This window comes from Lutjanus erythropterus, chromosome 22 (assembly GCF_056507025.1).
Source record: "Lutjanus erythropterus isolate fLutEry1 chromosome 22, fLutEry1.hap2, whole genome shotgun sequence".
NCBI classification, from domain to species: Eukaryota; Metazoa; Chordata; class Actinopteri; order Lutjaniformes; family Lutjanidae; genus Lutjanus; species Lutjanus erythropterus.
Genome location: NC_139338.1, coordinates 1,710,906 through 1,731,705, shown reverse-complemented (window position 1 = coordinate 1,731,705; position 20,800 = coordinate 1,710,906). Strand labels below are relative to the sequence as shown.

At 36.8% G+C, this 20,800-nt stretch overlaps 2 protein-coding genes across 3 annotated transcripts; both read right to left on the bottom strand.

Moving 5' to 3' along the window:
• Positions 1-1,330: 1,330 nt before the first annotated feature.
• On the bottom strand, positions 1,331-8,736 carry LOC146306385 (microsomal glutathione S-transferase 1-like). 2 transcript variants are annotated; one of them, XM_084710840.1, is made up of 4 exons: positions 8,655-8,736; positions 6,353-6,466; positions 6,156-6,247; positions 1,331-2,670 (listed from the first exon to the last, which is right to left on the bottom strand). In XM_084710840.1, the coding sequence occupies exons 2-4, from the start codon at positions 6,455-6,457 to the stop codon at positions 2,424-2,426; spliced, it is 444 nt and encodes a 147-aa protein (XP_084566966.1). In that variant the 5' UTR covers positions 6,458-6,466; positions 8,655-8,736; the 3' UTR covers positions 1,331-2,423. The 2 variants fall into 2 exon arrangements, with proteins under 2 accessions (XP_084566966.1, XP_084566967.1); XM_084710841.1 differs by lacking the exon at positions 8,655-8,736 and adding an exon at positions 8,158-8,273.
• Positions 8,737-10,104: 1,368 nt separating this feature from the next.
• Positions 10,105-12,961, bottom strand: mgst1.2 (microsomal glutathione S-transferase 1.2). Its single transcript, XM_084710838.1, has 4 exons — positions 12,831-12,961; positions 12,298-12,430; positions 11,740-11,831; positions 10,105-10,514 (listed from the first exon to the last, which is right to left on the bottom strand). Exons 2-4 carry the CDS (start codon positions 12,412-12,414, stop codon positions 10,268-10,270), a joined length of 456 nt encoding a protein of 151 aa, XP_084566964.1. The 5' UTR covers positions 12,415-12,430; positions 12,831-12,961; the 3' UTR covers positions 10,105-10,267.
• Positions 12,962-20,800: the final 7,839 nt, after the last annotated feature.

Below are 20,800 nucleotides of genomic sequence, written 5' to 3'. Positions count from 1 at the left end.
AATAAAGGAAATTAATAATGAACCAAAATATGTATAATAATAATGTCATAAAAATACAGATAAAATAAAAGTCATGAATTGATTTTTAGTCTGCTGTAATTAAAAAGTCTGAACCAAATGTGTAGAATTTCTCTTAATGGAAACATGAGGTTATAATCAACACAGCAAGATATTCAGACTGAAATTACAAATGGCAGGACATAAAATAAATGATACTGCAGATTGGCTTCACAGTTTCCAGTCAATAGTATAATACAAATGAAAGCACCAGTAATGTAATTATGAGGTCTGGTCTGATTTTTTAACGTACATAAATAAAGGACTGAAAATATCCCTACCTTTTCATTCAGACTTGCTTAGTACCCTCTTTTTTTCTTTTCTATCTTTATTTATATTATTATTAGTTTTGCATTACTATTATTATCATTATTATAACTCACATTGTCGAGTGCCAAGATTTGTTTGTTGTGTTCATTTTGTCAATTGTTTTATGTTAACTTACTGTAGTGTGCTGTATCATGTTACATTGCATAGTTTATAAAACAGAAAAGCAAATAAAAACTTGTACGAGCTGCTGACAGTGGTCCTGTACACCTGTAGAATTGAGGACATCATGTCTTCTGTATTTTTTCAGGATCTTTTTTTTTATTTTAAATAAATGAATTAAATATAAAATCTTCAAGGAAGAAACATGATACATGACATACATGTAACCAGCTGCACACATACAGTATAGTGTCCTATCAGACAACTCATTTTATACACTCATCTTTTCACTGTGATGCCACGTGTAACTTTTAGATCACGTATTATTGTTTGAATTAACCAGGGTGAAGAGTGTTAAGAAAAAAACTGTAGGATACTGCAGTTGTTCTGGATTTGTTTAACAGTGAAGCTGATATCAACGCAATAAAAAACTGAACTGAATCATTTCAGTTTTTTCAAAATTGGGCATATTTGTGACTTATCTTGTTTTGGATTCTAATCTAATCTAGTCTATGTGCTGACACTGACATTATTTCCTAACTAATTATTTTTACTCTTAAAATGCATTAAAATGCACAGATTTATAATATAAAGTATAATATAAAGTTTTCACAAATACACACATGCCCCCCTACCTCCCTAGCAGGGCTAGGACTCAGTGCTATAAAAATCCTTGCTCCAGCCCCGATAACAAGAAAAATGTTGCAGTCATTCTGTTCAAAATTCCCCAAACTCTGGATATAATTACAGGAGTGGAAGAAACTGTGTGATGATTGCAAGAGCCTAACACTGAATGATCAGACTGTTTCACACAAGGACAGAAAAGGAAGTTCAACAAGACAAATATGATAGAAAATATAGCCATTTTAATAAAACCAATGTTTGTTGCAGGTATCAAAAGTGAAAAATGAAATTATATTAAATTTAAAAATTCCTATCTTTGCATTTCTGTTTTGTATTTTCTCTGCTGTGATTGTTTTAAGTCCAAGTGAAATTAGTGATTTATTCTTAATCAATATCTGCTTGGTGTTTGTTTGGTTTATGAACTTATTTGGTTAATGTTGTAATTACCAACAAGAAGAAATGTGTTTTTTGTTTATTTTTTAATACTCTCTGAGGACTGAATCATAGGCATTATTTCTATAGAAATAGCTTCATACTCTTAAGTATAGACAAATATGCAAAAAGACAAAGGGACAGTTCACTCAAAAATGAAAATTCAGTCATTATCTACTCACCCTCGAGGGTGAGTAGATAAGGGTCAGGTTTATTTTGTTAGTCCACAAAACACTGTTGGAGTTTCACAGGAAAACAGTGCTGCAGAATCTCCCAAACAATGGAAGTGAATGGTGAGCAGATTTCAAACATGCAAAATAGAACTGGGGAAAAAAAACATTAAATTCCTCCATACTGCTCATCTGGCATAATCCCAACATGCACACAGTCACACCACACACACACAGTTAAGACAGTGTGCATGTGCACGTCAATATGGCTCAAAGCTAAGGATCTACAGTGAAGATTCAGGATAAAAACATGGTGTAAATAACATTTTTTGGTTATTTTTTTTGAGACTTGGATTACACCAGACAAGCAGTATGGAGGCATTTTCTGCATTTATTCTGTTGTTTAAGTTTCAAAAATTGGTCACTCTTCACTTGTTCTTCACCATTGTTTGAGAGATTCTGCAGTGTTTTATGGGCTAAAAAAACAAAACCTGACCTTCAATCGGCATGAGGGTGAGTAGATAATGACTGAATTTTCATTTTTTGGTGAACTATCCCTTTAACCTTGTTTTAAGATGTGATGACAGGTATTAGAGAGAAAAAAAAAGTTGCATTTCTTGCAAAATTTGTAAAAGTAGAATTCACAAATAAAAATGAATGTAATGTGTGAATGTACGTGAACATGTGTGTACATATGTGTGTGTTGTGTCTCTAAAGGACGAGAGCTGTGCTGAGCACCCTGTAAGCCATGGAGAAGGTGACCAGCACGCCCAACAACCAGGACAGAGCCCTGCAGGGCTGAGGCAGAGCGCCCACGTAGGAGACAGTGTGGAAGATCCTAGAGCCGGCAAAGAGGCGGAAGTGAAGCAGAGCAGCTGAGAGCTCAGGTCCAGTCAGAGCGTAGAGCAGACCGATCACCACGAAGGGAATAATGTTTTCCAGGTCATTCTGGTGACACCTGCACAACAAAAACGTACAAATGAAGCACAGAGGTAGTTCACGCAGAGCACTGATGTTGTGCACATACTGGCTGATTGGTATTAGCGGGTTTTACAATGATTGGCTCATTCATAGCTATGATGTTTTTCACGTCCAATCATACTCATGTAGAAATACAGCATATATCAATCTTAGTCTAAAGATTGCACTTTATTAATCCTGGAAGAAATTCATGTGCCAGAGATTGCTCCAAAAGTAAAGTAACGTAGAATAAAAACAATAGAAAGCAACAGACAGATCAATAAAATATAAAGTGTATAAGGAGTAACTACCTAATAGAATAACAACAGAAGTAAGATAAGTTCAGTGAGAAAGTAAGCTAAAATAAAGTAAAATAGAAAAGTGGTATTGACAGTAACACTGAAACTCATATTGGCAGTGATACTGATGATCAGATAATGAACACAACTAATATAATACATGATAACAATAATGAAAACAGCTGAAAGTAATATTGCATATGATAGTGAAGTGAAGGTAATATGGCACACTATTAAATGTAATGTTGTTCATGATACATGATAATAATAAAAAGTAATATTGCATATGATAATGCACATTGAGGTAATACTGTACATGAGAAGTAGTAATGAAAAATGATATTACACATGACAATGGGCATACTATTGCACCTAATATTGAAAAGTAATATTCCACTTCATATTGAATAAAGTAATCCAGCAACATAACTGCAGTAAAGTAATCCTGCACACTGGTATTATTGTTCTCAATGTCTGATGCTTCATTTACACTTATGGCTGACCTGACAAAGTCTGTACTTCTTGTCTTTGCAGACTTTATTAAGTTGTGTTCTTCTGCTGATGGACAGCTGCTTGTCAATCAGTTTGATGTGTTTACTGAACTTATGAACAGTTAACCGTGCTTTTCCCCTGTTGTATCCATTTCATACCACATACTAAACCTGAGTCCTTATCACAGCAGACTGGGTTGGATTCCAGTCTGAGCCATTCACTGCATGTCATTTCCTCTCTCTTTTCTCTTTTAAAGCACAGTTTATTCATTCATTCATTCATTCATTCATTCATTCATTCATTCATTCATTTCAATCTATGGTTTATTCAGTAGGGACAGATACAGTGATCATAGTGTTTATAGCAGATGCTAAGTTGCAACATCTGTCCGTAGAAGGGCTTTTAATGAAAATAATAAACTAAAACAGCTGTTGAATAAATTGAAAATAATATTGGAAGAGTCAAGTCAACTACAAAGCAGTGATGGAAGTAACTAATCACAAATACTCTAATTACTGTAATTAAATAGGTTTTGGGATACTTGTACTTTAATGAGTAGATTTTCAAGTCTGTACTTTTACTCATACTTAAGTATGCATTACAAAATTTAATCTATTTAGTTACTTGTAAACCCATGAGTACAATTTGAATTAATATCCAAACCTTTCATCTGCAGTTTTAGTAGGTTCACAAACAGGCCAATGGAAACACTGACATACAACTGAAAAACAAAATAAAATGCTGTGGACACACATTTGGAGTTTGATGATTAATCATTAATCGATCGATTGTGGTTAAGAATGTAATCAGTATATATAGCCATTTCTTGAATGAGGAAAATTAAACTTAAAATGAGGGAAAAATGATAGAAAACAAAACAAAAACAAAAATAGAAAACATTTAGAATGAGGAACAAAATGTGCTTTGTATCTCATAAATTATTAGTGATTAATCAATAGATAGTGTTTTCAACTACTGGTTCGGGAAAACACTTTTGCAACCCTAGTTTGGAGAGGTGACTGTGACATCAGAGGTTAAGAGAAACTAGGAGTTTTTTGAGATGAATACTCTGTTCTTTACTTAAATATATTTCTAACACAAGTACTTTTACTTGTTATTGAGTAATATTTTAGCAGTGTATCAGTATTTGTACTTGAGTACGGATGTTCAGTACTCTTTTCACCGCTGCAATGAAGTAAGTGAAAACTGCAGAACAAAATAGTAAAGCACACATCTATGCACACACACATTACACACATACACATCTTAAGACATTACATCTAAAGCCTTGTTGCTGAATCAAACTAGGATTTGGTAGCTGTCTTAAAAAAGTTTGCAGGAGATTTCAAGTGATCAGGCAGTTCCAGGACTTGGCTGTTTTGACAGAAAAAGCTTTCTGAGCAGAAGCTGGTTTACAGAATGGAACTTTACATTTGCCTTTTCAAGCTGCTGTGGTGGATCTGCTCTGTAATTTCTTAATGTATTAAAAGTGAGGCTGAGGAGCGAGTTAAACATTTAAACACAAGTTTTACATATTGAAGATCTATTACATTTGCAAAACCTAAAATAGTATATTTACTTAAAATGTGCAGTCATGGTAGTTTATTTATTTTTTGACTAAGATTTTCAAGGCTTAATTGCAAAGGTATTGTATGGATTTTAGTGGATGGCTTGAGAGCAGGGAGTTACAACATAAGACAGCAACACTGTCAAACAATATTATATCATCTTAGAACAGCTCAGATTAGCCCTCATCATTTTACAAATCTTTTTAGCACCACTTTTGAAATATAAGTGAGGATGTGTGGTTGTTGTTGTTTTGTTTGTTTGTTTGTTTGTTTGTTTGTTTGAGAATTTCTTCAGTGAACTTGTGCAGGCTTTCTGTTCTATTTTCATGTTGTTTTTCTTACCATAATTTTGATGGGTTTTTTTTAATTAAAATCTATCTATCTATCTATCTATCTATCTATCTATCTATCTATCCATCCATCCATCCATCCATCCATCCATCCATCCATCTATCTATCTATCTATCTATCTATCTATCTATCTATCTATCTATCTATGTCTGTCTGTCTGTCTGTCTGTCTGTCTGTCTAAAATTATCCCTAAACACCTACTAATTACCTTAATAAGATAATCATTTTGATCCAGTAGCTGCAAAAAGCATAGTGAACTTCTAATAAGTATATGGTTAACTGCTAATAAATACATAATAAAATATGTATTCATTTTAAAAAAGAAATGAAAAAGCTTTGTAAAGATTAACAATGGCATCACAAGTAAATTTGTTAACTCATTAAATGGGTTTATAAACACGTGAGCTGCCTGTTAACCACTTGCTCTATAAGTGCCTATATATATATAATCTATCAATAAATGTGTTAATGACTCTGTTAATACTATTATAGTACTGTTATAGGCACTTTTTTATAAGCATATTATAGGACTTATAAGGGCTTCATTACATATTCTTATTCCAAGGACCTTAATAAAGAACCATGAAAGTATTCTGGTGGCATAAAAGAACAGTGACAATACAAAGGGACATATTTATCAGATCATACTGTTGGCATCTAAATATCAAAGCAGTAGCTAAACTGAATGATACACAAACAGAAAAACAGAGACTAAGTGCGTGACTGTCTTGGTTGAATGTCACTGTTCTGAGGATATCACGTGTTATTTGTACCTGCGGACTCGTTCTACATCAGGGTCTACACGGACCAGTTTCTTGTCCTCTGTGGAGGAAACAAGTTTGGTGTCTTCAAGGTTTGCAAACACCTGAGGAGACATCAGAGACAGGTCAGATTCACATTTGTCTTTATGAATAACACAACATTCTACAGTGTTCATGTGACAGGTAAAGGTCAGGTGCAGGTAAGGCACCTTTCTCGTCAAGCGAAAGTAGGAGGTCAAAGGTGACATGAGCATCATCTTCAGGATGACGATAGCGGTGTAAGTAGAAAATGCTTGGAGGACCGGGCTGTCCATTGTGATGCGCTGGAGAACAAGATAATCAGTTTAGATATCAGAACATCATCATCTCAGTTAAAACATGCTGTCTATATTTGATCCATATCAATATTGCCTGTATTTAGTCTGATATATTTTATAGAACATGATGCATATTGATTTCACTTTTTAATTTGTTAGTTTTATAGACAGCATTTTATGAATACTGACCTCTATGTGATATGCAGAGCAACATCAACCCACATTGTACATGTTCAGATGGTCTGTATTTGCATCTCAGCATTTTTTTAATGTGTCATTACTCCATTGCTAGAATTACATGTTGTGGTCAATATCCCAAAGCACCTCACCCATCGCTAAGCCCCACCTCCAAACAGCAACTGTCCAGTCTAGCTTAGCAACAGTAACTAGAGCTGTGAAGCTTTCCATTTTTGAAGGTGTGCAAGAGGCTCTGAGAAGAGCGTGAAGAGCAATACTCTGCATTTCATCTGGATAGTAACGTATCTTTTTTGTCATCTCTCAAAAATGTGAAACACAAGAGCATCCATGTGGTGAATGGATTAAACTCTTCCGTCACTTGCTCTGACATAAACTGAGAACATTAGCTTGTCCGGCTAACAAACACTAGTTTAACAGCAGCAGTAAGTTCACCTCCAGCCAAACTTGTTAGATCCCCCTGCACCTGCATTTGTTCTGTGGGGATTTGAGGTGGAGGATGTGGGCTGATGCAGAATCAAAGTTGGCCAATGATGATGCATCTCATTCTGGATCCCTCTCTCAGGTCTCAGCCATGTTAGCTTAGCTCTTATCAAGGCTCTCTTCCGCAATCGCGGTCTGGCTGGTTTGACTGACCCGTCTCAAGGTCTGCTGCACTAATCGAGTCCCTGCACTTCCTTTTCCCATGTTAATGGGTGTATTTCTGTCATTTATCATGTAAATATACCTGCTGTATTTCACCATCTGACCAGCGTTTGCTGAGATGTAAGCTAGCTTTAGCCCCCATCTTTTAGCATTAATGTTATGTAAGCAGGCATTAGCTTACTTTACTTTCACAGGGTTCTTGTTTTAAAAGATGTCAGATGAAAACATTATGATGTCAGCTGAAGACTTCTCAGACTTCTCTCTCTGCATTTTCCTCCAAAACCAAAATGATGGTGCTTAGCAATGGGTCAGTTACATTAGGAGAAACATATTTTAACCTTACTGGGTATGAATATATATACAGTAAAAAGAAAAAATTCTGATATCGATATATAAGCCGATATTCTTCAGTTATTTATCCGAAATTACATCAGGGCCCTGAAACAGTAAACTAATAATTCTAAGAAACTGTAAGTTAAAAAAAAAAAACAACAACATACAAATAGAACAACAGTTAAGAAAAGGGATAAAATATACATAATGTGCAGCCTACATAACTAAAAAAATATAAAAATAAATGAATAAATAAATAAATAAATAAATACATAATTAAATAATAAAGCAATGTGCATTATGTTCTGTCTAAAAAAATATCAGACTTAAAAAAACAGTAGCAATACAGACCAATATTGCTGTGATAGGACGATATCAGCTGACAGAAATATCTTTCTGGCTCTACTGAAAATGTGTCAGCAGAGACATGCTGCAAATTCAGAAACAATGTTGTGATGACTATTTCTATCACACATCAGTTACAATGTCAGGAAGTTGTTCACCAGCAATGCTTTAGATCGCACCTTTTCTTATTTCCTTGTTTGTTTCCAGGCTGACACATTATCTGAAAATGGTCACTGGGGAACCTTGAAATGTGGGTCAATACAGACAACAGACAACATGGACAACAACCCCAGTCCCAAATTCACAAGTCAGTGTATTTCACTTTTTTTTTCTTTTTTTTACTTTGATTAATTATAAATTTGTTTAAAAATATCCTGTATCCTTGCCACAGCAGAACAGTCCTGTCAAAATCTAGTTTTAAGATGCTATATTCTGCTCACATTATGCATATTCCTAAATACATTTTTGCAGGGGGGTTTAAGAAGGACTAACTGAAATGTTTTCCCCCACAACCTCCATTCCCCATAGATTTTTAAACATGGACCAGCACAGCACAGATAATAAAGCTAAAGTGAAGAGTAATATCCTCAGTTTTAGAGACATGTCAGTTGTCTATATGAACAAGGATAAGTTTCTTTTAGCAAAAGCAAGAAGAGTGTGAGATGTGCAGTCTTACCTAGTATGATTTTTTGCACAGTCACCATGAACAGCACAGAGCAAAGATCAGTTACACATGAATAGCTGGAATTTATCCAGTGGTGGTGTAATCTGTGGGAGGGGCCCTGACCTGAAATAACACATACGTATATAGTCATTACCAGTGATGGTAGTCACAACCTCATCTCAGATATATTAGAATATAGTCATTATCAAACACTGGGTTGTGACCCACAGGATATTTTTTTTTGGTCCCCAAGTAAATAAAAGACTAAGGAAGAAATTCTGCAAAGTTAAGATTTATATTTGCAGTACAGCTTTTATAAAATAATTTTAAAAATTAGTTGTTGTTTTTTTCTGTATGCCTTCCGTGGAAGGGACCTCAGTGTTATTATGATTTACAGCACTTATCTATTTTTTAAAAAATCTATTTACTTTTTTTAAAAAGTAAAATAAATATTTTGTCATTTATTGTAGGTATAATCCTTATCCCTGTTTGTTTCATTTAAAATCACTATAAATAAATTGGCTGGAGAAAAAGCTGAGAAATTTAAAAATTTTCAAGGCTTACTTACTTAAAGGAATTTTAGAGTTTTGAGCCAGACTCAGACTTTTAAGTTTGAAAATAGTATTACCAATTACTGTTACCAGTTACTCAATTTTTTTTTTGGATTGTTTTCTTGATGAGAGGAAATAAAAACAATGAGATGACCTGTTAAATACTATATAAATGAGAAATAAATGCATCTAGGCTGAGTTAAGACGTGTATATCTGTGTGTCAAGATAATATCAGGTAATGTGGAAATGATAGTAAAAATATTAAAATATAAAATATTCCCAAGAATTATGGATAAGGCCTGTGAACTGGGTCACGATGGTTTGTCATCAGTAGTATACACTACTGGTATTTACTCATGTCAGCCATTTGAAAATGATATGGACTTGAACTTGAAGTTAATTTGCATTTGTTCTGTGGGGATTTGAGGAGGAGGATGTGGGCTGATGCAGAATCAAAGTTGGCCAATTCTGGATCCCTCTCTCAGGTCTCAGCCATGTTAGCTTAGCTCTTATCACGGCTCTCTTCCGCAATCGCGGTCTGGCTGGTCTGGCTGACCTGTCTCAAGGTCTGCTGCACTAATCGAGCTTAATTCCTATCTGAGCTGCATTTGAAGTTATATTCATATCTGAATGTTGCATAAGACACGCTGTTATATTTAAGTAACTGAACAGATGTTACTCAGTGTATGAATGACTTTCTTTTGCATTGACAGATTTAATACCCACTCTTTACCAAGGAATAAAGTGAAATATATACATACATATATATATATATATATATATATATATAGTATATAAGTGATACTGAGGAAGAAAGTGATGTATGGTTGGATTTGAGTTTTAGTAGCTGCATTAGCCTTAAAAGAAATTACCCTGACACAAGTTGATAAAAAGTTTATTAAAAATGCATTTTCCATTCACAATAATAGTTCCAGCAAGTCAAAGGAAATGTAAAGAATAAATTCAAAGAATCAAACTCATAGAGTGCTGCAGCAAGAGTGAAGGAAAAAAAACAGATTTGGGTTCCATGTAGAAATGTTAGCTTGTGTAGAGGAGGTCAAGGTCTCCTGTCTCTAAAGGACGAGAGCTGTGCTGAGCACCCTGTAAGCCATGGAGAAGGTGACCAGCACGCCCAACAACCAGGACAGAGCCCTGCAGGGCTGAGGCAGAGCGCCCACGTAGGAGACGGTGTGGAAGATCCGAGAGCCGGCAAAGAGGCGGAAGTGAAGCAGAGCAGCTGAGAGCTCAGGTCCAGTCAGAGCGTAGAGCAGACCGATCACCACGAAGGGAATAATGTTTTCCAGGTCATTCTGGTGACACCTGCACGACAAAAACACACCACATACAACATGACTAATTATTAACATATTATAACTTGTTTGTTAGGTGTTAAGTGTTTTTTACAATTAATTCAGTAATAAAAAACTCAAAGATTATGCTTTATGTGAAGAAGAAAGGTAAATTATCTCAACAAAAAATTATAGGTCTGCAAAACTTTGTTTACTTTATTTCAAAAACTTTTGAGAGTTTGAGTGTGATTCAGAACTCCAAAATCTATCTAAATTAATGTTCAGTAAACTGCCAATCAATCAAAAACTTATGAGTTTAACTTTTATGGGTTCACTATACAATTAATTAATGTGAACTTTTGGTTTTACAGTGTATATGATGACCATTCCCATTATGGTCTATCATGCCTCATGTCAAGTTTTTGCAGCAGTATTTAGGTTAATTCATTTACTGGTGCAAAAATTAACCATTTTGATCAACTTTTGACATTTGGATATTTCTTGCATATTTCAGTGATTGGACGGTGAACACTTCTATTCTGGAGACTGTTCAGAGACCTTCTTATTGTCAATATATGTAGGAAAGCCATTAATCCTCTGAATGCTTCAGGTCTCTAGTTTGTGAAGTTTCATGAAACTGTGATTATCCTAGAGGTCACTGCAGGTTATTTAGTACAGAGGTTATCAAATAGTTACTATGTTCACCATTATCATCATCACATGTGAATACTGTGCTCTTTGAACCAAGACAGATCCAATATAGGCAATTCCAGAAGAAATATTCAAATACCATTTTTCAAAGTGGTTAAAATAACATATGCTGCATGCAAAAAACTGCACTGTTTTGACCCAGAGTGTATGGGATTTGTATAAAGTGTATAAAGTGTGCTTGTGTCCACAGGAGATAATCTTGGGTACCCATAGAGCTCATTTTCATTCAGATATCTTGAGGTGAGAGGTCAAGGAACTCCTTTGAAAACTGCCATATCAGTTTTTACCTCTCCAAAATTTATCCTAACTTTGGAGCATTATTTAGCCAACTTCCTGTCAAGCTAGCATGACACTGCTGGTACCAATAGATCCCTTATGTATTCTAGTTCCATTCATTGATACCAACTTACCTTTAAAACTGAGCCTACTACAGCCTCTGAAAGATTATTAATACAATGAGTAGAGTTGTGAAATACCACTATATAAACTACAACTTAAAGTGTAAGTGACTGCAGTATCTGCATTTCAATGCCAAATCATCTCACCTTCGAACTCTTTCCACATCTGCATTGGTTCTCAGCATTTTCTTCTGCTCCTCTGCAGATTTTCTGGCCACATCTTCCTCATTTGCGAAAGCCTTAAGGTAAAAGATAATACAGGCACTGACTCAAAGTATTTATCCCTGCCTCTACACTCTGCATATAGTAAACATAAGAAATAAGTCTAATCTTAAGTTGTTGCAACTCCAAAATCCTTTACTTCTTGCTATTCTCTTTTTCAATGTGGGCTGTGCCTCAATTAGACTGTGTACATGACGTTTCATTCTGACTGTAGGACTGTAAACCGTGAAACATGGTGGTTTTGGGGAACAGTTAGGCATTACAGTCCACTTTCTTGCATCTAAAAGACAAAGTCCTGCAATGAAAAACAGCACAACTTTCACCTTGCCAAACTTACCCAACTTTTTGAAGTTGTTAAGAGGCCAATTTAGACTAAATCCATCCTGGGACCTGACATGTTTGTATATATAATCAGGTCAAACTCATGTAAATCAGACTTGTTTTGTTTTAACAGATGTAGCAGGCACTATTTTTGATACCTACCCCTCTGGTGAAGCGGTAGTATGCAGTCATGGGTGACATCAGCATCATCTTCAGAATGACAATAGCAGCATAGGTGGTGAATGCCAGAAATACCTCATCTTCCATCAGTGTGGCCATCTCTGCTGGTTTACCACTGAAAAACAACCAGGAAGAGACACAATTCAGTTTACTGTTCTGTTTCAGCAAAAATATTTCACACAGTTTAATCCCATTCCTAGTTTTTTAATATATACAGATGGTTAATAAGCTAAACAATACAGATGGAAAGTTAAGAATGAATATCTGCTGTCAAAAAAGTCCTCTAAACTATATAGAGTGGAGAAAATGTGTCTGTAGATAAACTGAACACGTGAAAACAACAGACAGCCTTGTTACAGGGTTAGAGCAAAACCACTGAACACATGAGTTAGAGTTTATAACTGTGCCTGTGGCCTTCAAAATCTTGTCTAAAGGCAACACTCTCTGGAAGGCAAAATTCTACAAATGACTTGTTGTCAGAATATATATGATATATATTTCACAGCTCAACTTACGTCCTGTAGTGACTCTGCAGAAGCGAAGCAAGTCTGGATCTGCTGCTCACAAACAAAATGACCCATCACCCAGAAACTCAGGAGGCGGGACAACTACAGCTGCAGCACAATACTTGCTATGTGTGGGAGTGTCACTGTGCTTCTCCTCTTATCAGGACCTTTTACTCACACCAATAAAACAACTACAATTGCTCAGCATACTTTAAAAGTTTATTCCAGGACATCCAGTTTAAAGCTAGGCAGACACTTTTGTTTTAATTGATCTATAGGTTATGTTAACTCACACTACACATGTTCATGGGCCCTTCTACATAAATATAACTAAACTAAACTTTTATCCTCTCATTGTACAGATGCATTGACCAGCAACCACACTGAGCTCATGAGTTTATAATGGATCTTTTGACAGCAGTCATGTGGGAGATCAGACAGTAGAACTGCTAAAACTGCAAGAGAGCTAACAAAAAATTTCAGATATGTCAGAAATCCAGATCATCCAAGAGCCAGATTGTTGACCATTCAGACAATTCATCAGGCTTCACCAAACTATGCATCAAATGGTAGCTAGTCTGGCAGAAATCCGGCCCAATTCAAAGCTTAGGTACTGAAGTCATGTCTGCATCTCCCCGCCTTTACTCAAGGTCAAAATTAAAGTTGTCTCTGGCTCAATCTTGAGTTTCATGACTTTAGACTTTAAACTTGACAAAATCCAAAAAGACTTGCTACTAAACTTTGACTTTAACACCAATTAGGTATAGGTGGTTTTCATTTTTCATAACAACATAACTTCCATTTCACTAAGAGCGTAGGATATACAATGGTAAAAAACGAATAATTGTAGATTCAAAAAACAGCACGCACATCCAAAACTGATGAGTACTAATTATTAAAAGTCAGTGATAGAACTCATTGTAGCACATATGACATTGTCTGTCTTACAGTGCTTTGTGTCCAAAATGCAATTAGACTTCTTAGACAAGTCTTGCTGAGTTTAAACACTTATGGTCCATAGATTAATGAATACACAGGAAATAAGCACCCTTATTCCACAGATTCTTTCTAAAGGACCCAATGACACTTTTTGCCATGGATACCAATACATCATTTGGCTGAATGGAGATGATTTACAGATGTATCGTAAGGCTAATAAACTGCTTTTATAGTTGGAAGAAGTCAGGTGAAAATAAAGTTAGGTGTGGCAATCTGTTAATGATCCCATATCAAGTTGTATGTAATTAATGACTTAATTGACAAAAAAAAAAAATTGGATTTTTAACATTTTGGATTTTTAACTAGACTGGTATACCATAATACCTTGATACTAGTGGTTCATGACTTCATGTATTTGTGAAGCCAAACAACTCTGAAGACGACAACAGATGATGCCTCAGACTATATTCAGAGGTAAACACTCTGCTGTGTGACCATCAAAGAAGACAAGGTTGAAAATGAGTACATGGCTGGGCAGTGTATTTTCAATACGCTATAAAGGGGCCAAATTGTTATGCAGATAGTCAGTGGTGTCCTGCCTTGCAAGAGTATAAAACACAATGAAACCAAAACTCCCAGAACTACAACATAGTTAACAATAATTGCAACATATCAGCAAAATACTTAGCAGTGCCAACCTAGCATGTGGCCATGTTACCTCAATACATAGCATTTAGCCATCGGGCTGAGCCACAGTCTACAGTTTGCAGACCACTGCAAAGACAGAGGCTTCCTCCTGCCCATTCCTGACACGTTCTTTCAGCATAGTGCCAGGAATGGTGAACACATTCTCATATCAACTTGTCACATACCAATAAAATGTTGGCATTTGAGCCATCCATCCACCACATCCCTTCAACCTCATCAACAGCCCTGGCATGTCTTAAACAACTATCAATGTATTTACATTCAAGTCACTAAAAAAGCTTGGTGTGCCGATTTCAGCCATGAAGAGGTACTATCAATGTCTTCTGATTTGCTGAGGGGCAGTGACATTTTGTCAGTATCTCATGAGTTGGGAGTAAGACCAGGCTGGATTTCACTGGAGGCCCAGGTTGTACAGCCTTCAGCATCTTGCTACCTTGCTCAGTACCTGGTCATGGACCTCAGGTGTGTAGTCCTCATAAATCAGGACCAGTTTCCCTTTGTGGAGGAGTTTGGCTTGTTGTCTCTGGGCGTCTTAGATGACCTGGTCTTTCATGTGGTAGCAATGGTATGATTCACAGTCTTCCTCCTAGGAGTGGCATGGCTTTGAGCATTCTGTGAGTGTGGCCCAGCTCTGGTGCGATTACAAGACTTGCCTGCCCAGGAAATCAACAAGCAGAGCTAAAAAGAGTCCTTTGTTTGGGACTCTCAATAGACTTTAGCAAGCCAATATCTCCACTATCCCCTGCTATGGCCTTCTCTTCTCTTCTCTTCTCCTCTAGTGTGTACAGGTTGGCATTTGACTCTAGTGAGAAAATCCACTGGCCATGGTCATCAACTTAAGACTTAAGGTTGTTACAGATTCTCCTGCAGCCAGGTACAAAAAGGGTGCTTTAAATTCTGCTAAGACGGATGCTCTGTTGTCCTCTAGTAAGCTAGCTGTGTTAGGTAAGCAGGAGCTGCTCAGTGTGGTTGCAGCATCACCGATAGCACTGTCTTTATGCAGCTCTTTCTTTGATTTTGAGGTCATTTTTATCACTTCTATTGCTCTGCAATGTTTGATGTTCATAAAAGTATTATTTAGGTTAAGACAAGTGCAATGGGAGAGCTAAACTTCTATGACTACAACATTGTGACACAAAACTGGAATCTTGGGGGTTTGTTGGTCTTGATGTGGTCTTAAATTGGGACAAAAACTTCCTAACAACCTAACATATGCTTTGAGCCATTTATATGTACTTGAATATGTCAACAATGATTTTATTGACTTAAATGCATGGTTAATAATCAATGTCCTACATCTTCTGTGGTAGGTCTTAAAAAGATGCACTTCCAGTGCCAACAGATTTAAGTTCAGTATTGCTACTTCTGCATTTTTGTAAAAATCAGTTTGGATCTTTGAATTATTCAGAAGAGAGTAGAGATCAGCAGCGCAACTACTGCATAAAATGAGTGTGTTCAGTTTAATGCATTTTTAACTCAGCTAATTTAAAATGTCCCTTTCAGATTAAATTGAAGCAGGTTGTATCATAACGAAGGAGCAGGTGCATGTTGGCAGCTTCAGTCTCACCTGTGCCACTTCATACTTCTGATTACGAGGTCATGTTTTATTCCTCTGCATGCTATATGAATATATCCACACCTACAGATGACTAGACTAGCTGTTTAGTTAAGTTGAATTCAGATATTTAAATGAAATTACTATCTCAGTAGAAAGCATCAGGTCAGGCAGACTGACTGCAGATATGGGTTTATCCACTCATCTGAGAGGAGATTCTGCTGTAGTGCACAGGACAGTTCACAGCTCAGTTTAAAAACCCCAAGAGTGAATTTGAAGCACATTTTGAAAGAGTTAGGGAGTGTACTATTCTCTATGGCATTCAGTTATGTGTAAATTTACTTGAACATACATCATATCTGGAGGTCAAATAACATGATGGGGACTTGAATTTGTTATTCACATAAATACAATTAATCATTACAATCATCAGCATGTAAAGAAAAAAAGAAATTCAAAATCTCTCTCCCATGCCTCATTTGTTCTGATGTCAAAAACGTTTGTCTGATTTTACTTAGAAAAGCTGAGAGTTGCCTAAAGCTTTTACAGGCCCTACTTTTTGCTTAGAAAGATGTTTATTTTATGTTTAAGCCATGTTTTTGGCATTTTTTACTTTATTCAGTTGTTTTTGACAGATGAGATACAGTCGACGTGAAATATGGGGAGCAAGAGAAGAGAAAGATCAATAAAGTAGAAATGTTGCTTTTGGATGGGATGTGCATCAAGTTTATATTCTAGTAAAAGCAGTTGCCACATTCAGACTTGTAATTAGTGTTAACATCAACATCCAAGTCCTACGACATGGAAAACTCGACCGACCACTGCAAGGTCTATTTTGCAGTGCAAGGGATTATTTTCATTATTTTTTTTAATGCATTACATTTTTGAGGGGCTAGACATGCTTGAGTTAAAGTTATTAAAGTTATTAAACTTGGCACATGCATCAGATGTGGTGAAAAGTGACATTTTAAAGGTTTGTGAGTGTAAATCCCATTTAGATGATTAAATCACTGCCTGGGCAAAAATTCTGCCCACATTGTATAAGTTTATTTTTGTATAAGAAGATGTTTAAGAATGATAATTTCGGTGTTTGTGGTATTGACCTCAACATTAAAATAATAAAACTTTAAAGGGATAGTTCACATTATTTGAAGTGTGGTTTAATGAGGTACTGTAGTCAATGTATTACCTACAGCAGATGGCAGTCGACATGCCACCAGTTTGGAGAAGCAGCAGGAGTACCGGTGTCGGAAGCTGGAACTTTAAATGTACGCCATATTTTTAATATTTTCTCTTCTTTACCTTGCAATCAAATAAACTTTTCTGACAGGAAAATGCTATTATAAAAGTCAAATGTTGCTCTCACCAAATCAACCAGATTCCTTTGGCAAAAACAATAACATAAAATAGGAGTTACTGGTCTACCACTGCCCAGTCAGTTTGTTTGTGTTATTGTGTGACTTCTGTGTTTTAAAGGGTTAGCCTGGATTCAACAAGGTCACACAATAACACCAATAACACAAACAAACTAACAAATCAAGGCAGCGATGGACCAGAAACTCTCATTTTCTGCAAGCTAAAGTGACTGATTTTGGTGAGTCTGACTGAGTGAGAGGGGGCAATATTTGATTTATATAATGGTCTGACAGTAACACAAAGTGATGAAAATATTCCAAATATAGTGTATGCTTGAACTGATATTAATGTTTTTAGGTGTCTAAAATACATTTTTTTTACTGTTGATCCTGTCCACAGGTACTCCTGCTGCTTCTTTAAACTAGGGGCGTGTTGACTGCAATCCACAGTGGATAATACACTGACTATGGATAAGTACCTCATACAACCACACTTCAAATAAGCTGAATTGTCCCTTTAAGTTTAATTATTTTATTGTTGAGGTCATGAACATTTTGGCCCATAAAAAGTTGGGAAAGATGTACATGCACTTCTTCTCACAAAAACAAAAGTGCCCTCTAGTTTCACTCTTGATTTATTCCACTGCAGTTTCCAGCGCATCCAGCCTGTTTTCCATCCTTCCGTCAAAGCTCAGTGAATACACTGTCTCCAGACTGTGGCTAGACTTCAGTTGTGTAAAGTCAAGATCACTTTTGTCTGAAACATTGCTGTCATTTCCCTTTAATCAAATGTGTGTCACATTGGTGCGTTTGGAGAGCCAGGTGCTCGAAACACTCAGTCTGAGCTTGAACAAAGAGCCATGTCTTACCAGCATGAGGTGCTTTGAACAGTGTGCAAAACACCTGATAAAGAGACCAAGCTCGTTATTTCTCCCCGTTCACCAGCCCCTCTCGCTGTCACATCCCAGTAAGCCCAGTGCAGTCACTTTGCTGGGAGGGTGTATCGGTTTGGGAGGGGAGTCACAGTCTGTTATGGGGAGTTGTAAGTGAGCAGCATCTGCTGAAGACAAACACAATGTTGATAATGTGTCTATTTGGCCCAAGGCATGTTTCCACGATTTGACATGCTGATACATGTGGAAGCATGATGCTAATGACAGGTGACATGCTCACAGTTGATGTTAGTTTTCTCAGTTCCTCTCATTTCCCCTCTGCACTGTGCTGTAAAAGTTTGTCTACCTAGGAGCTGCTTCAGCCACATTCCTCAGTGGTCCATTTCACATGTGTCTGACAGAACAGATACACGTCTGTTTAAGTCAAAGCAGCCAATCCAGTCTGGTTGTACACTTGAAGAGGAATAATGTTCCAAAAGGGTTCTTCCTGAAGAGCTGAGGTCCTACCAAGAACCATTGATCAAGGGTTCGTAAGGGCTCTTTATAAGACAAGGGGTTCCATTAAGAACTCTTTTCATCCAATAACCCTTTTGGAAGCAGTTCTTGAAGGAATGTTGGGGAGAATGGGCATTAAAAGATGGTAATTGTAACATTGACTGTTCAAATCTCTCTCATTTGTAGAATACAATACAGTTCTTCATAGATCCCTTAGAAGACACGTGGAATATATCTGAAACCTTTAAATATATTTTAAAATCCTCCTGGGTGTGAGCTTTATGGAACCCTTGGAATATAAAAGGGCTCTCTGTAGAACCCTTGGGATATACAAGCATTCTTGGTAGAACTCCCTGGGTGAGTTCTGCATGAAATGCTTGGAATTCAAAACGGTTGATCATCCGTTGTTAACAACCTTAAAAGGAGGAAAGGTTCTGAATAGAAAACCCAAGGAGAGGTCTGTGTAGAACCATTACACAATAAAGGAATCATCTGTAGAACCTATCAGAAGAGACTCTGGTTAGAACCTTTCAGATGGTTTTAAGTATAATCCCTTATGTTGGGCTCTTGGTAGGACCCTCTGAAAAGGTTCCAAAGTGAGACTTTTATAAAAGGTTCTACCAGAAACCAAAAAGAGTTTTCCAATGGGGACAAGCCAGAGAACCTTATGGTTCTAGTCAGCACTTTTATTTTTAAGAGTGTAAATTGGTACAATGCATGTGTGTGCTGAACAGAGCTGTAACATTTCATTTCTCTGGAGTAACCAGTTTACTATTTGAAATTGATTATTTTTCTTGTCAGGGCTGCCAGTGATCAATACATGATGATCACATATCATGTCAATGGCTGGCAGCAAAATATGAGTTTTTCTCCCTGCTTTATTCCAACCTGAGCCCCGCCCAAATGAAATGGAAGCTAAGCACCTCAGATGGATCTTAAATATCAGCAGCCAGCCGTCATCCTTTGTGCAGCAGATTCCCCAAGAAAAATAATGTCCTGTGATTTCCCACAAGGAGAGCTAATGGAAAAAAGCTGCATTGCTTCCGCGCCAGAACTGCCAGTAATTGGGATGCTGGCTGCGATATGCTGCCATTGATTTCTTATGGTGGCCAGGTTATGCTGCTGGTGTAGGACAACAATGACTAAATAACAGCCCGGCCAATGAGCTTAATGCCAGAAGCCAAGCACAGCTATTGATTTCATTACAGAATGCCTCCCAGGTTCTAGGCACATACATTTTTTTATTGATCAGCGACGGTGTCCACATTACTTTCAACACTGTCACATGCAGCCAATCAATGACAGCAGAATGCTGAGTGCATACAATTGCATAGGTACAGTGGGGCACAATAAATTTGGCAGCATATAATCAGGGTTTGGAAGGTGACCCTAAATGACAGAATTGATAAGTGTGAGCATTTTTGCTGCAACCTGTGGGATAAACCATAGATATCATGTGATTAACTTGTCCAGATGGGTTTTATTTGACCCTATTCACATTTCTGTGGCCCAAGGGCAGCAAAAAAATAAGAAATCAGACCAGCACCCAGGCAAGAGAACTGCTCAGATAAGACTGTATTGATGATAGGTTGGGAGCAATTTGTTCGGCCTAAACCACAGCATAGAGGAATCATATCAACTGGATGGACAGACAGCAAAATAAATGTGAATGCCACAAATACCAGTAATTGGGTGATTTTTGTTGAACTGGAGCATGATGACACAGTCACAACCAGCCAAGTTTTCTGAGCTCTAAAGGGGATGATGGGTGGATTTTCCTGGGGCAAAACAGGAGGTAGGGTTAATTTAGAAATTCAAGAGGAGCACAAACATGTCTCATCAACTATAAAAATTAGTATTAGATTATACAGAACTCCTTGTAAAATGGCAGCACTACAGACCAGGTCTTTGTAACTACGCTTGAAAAGTGTCCCTCATTAATCAGTGGTTGTCTGACTACCTAACTGATTCTGAAGTAAATCAGTTCTGGAACATTTTATACCAACACCAACACCAGTGGAAAAGCAGAATTAG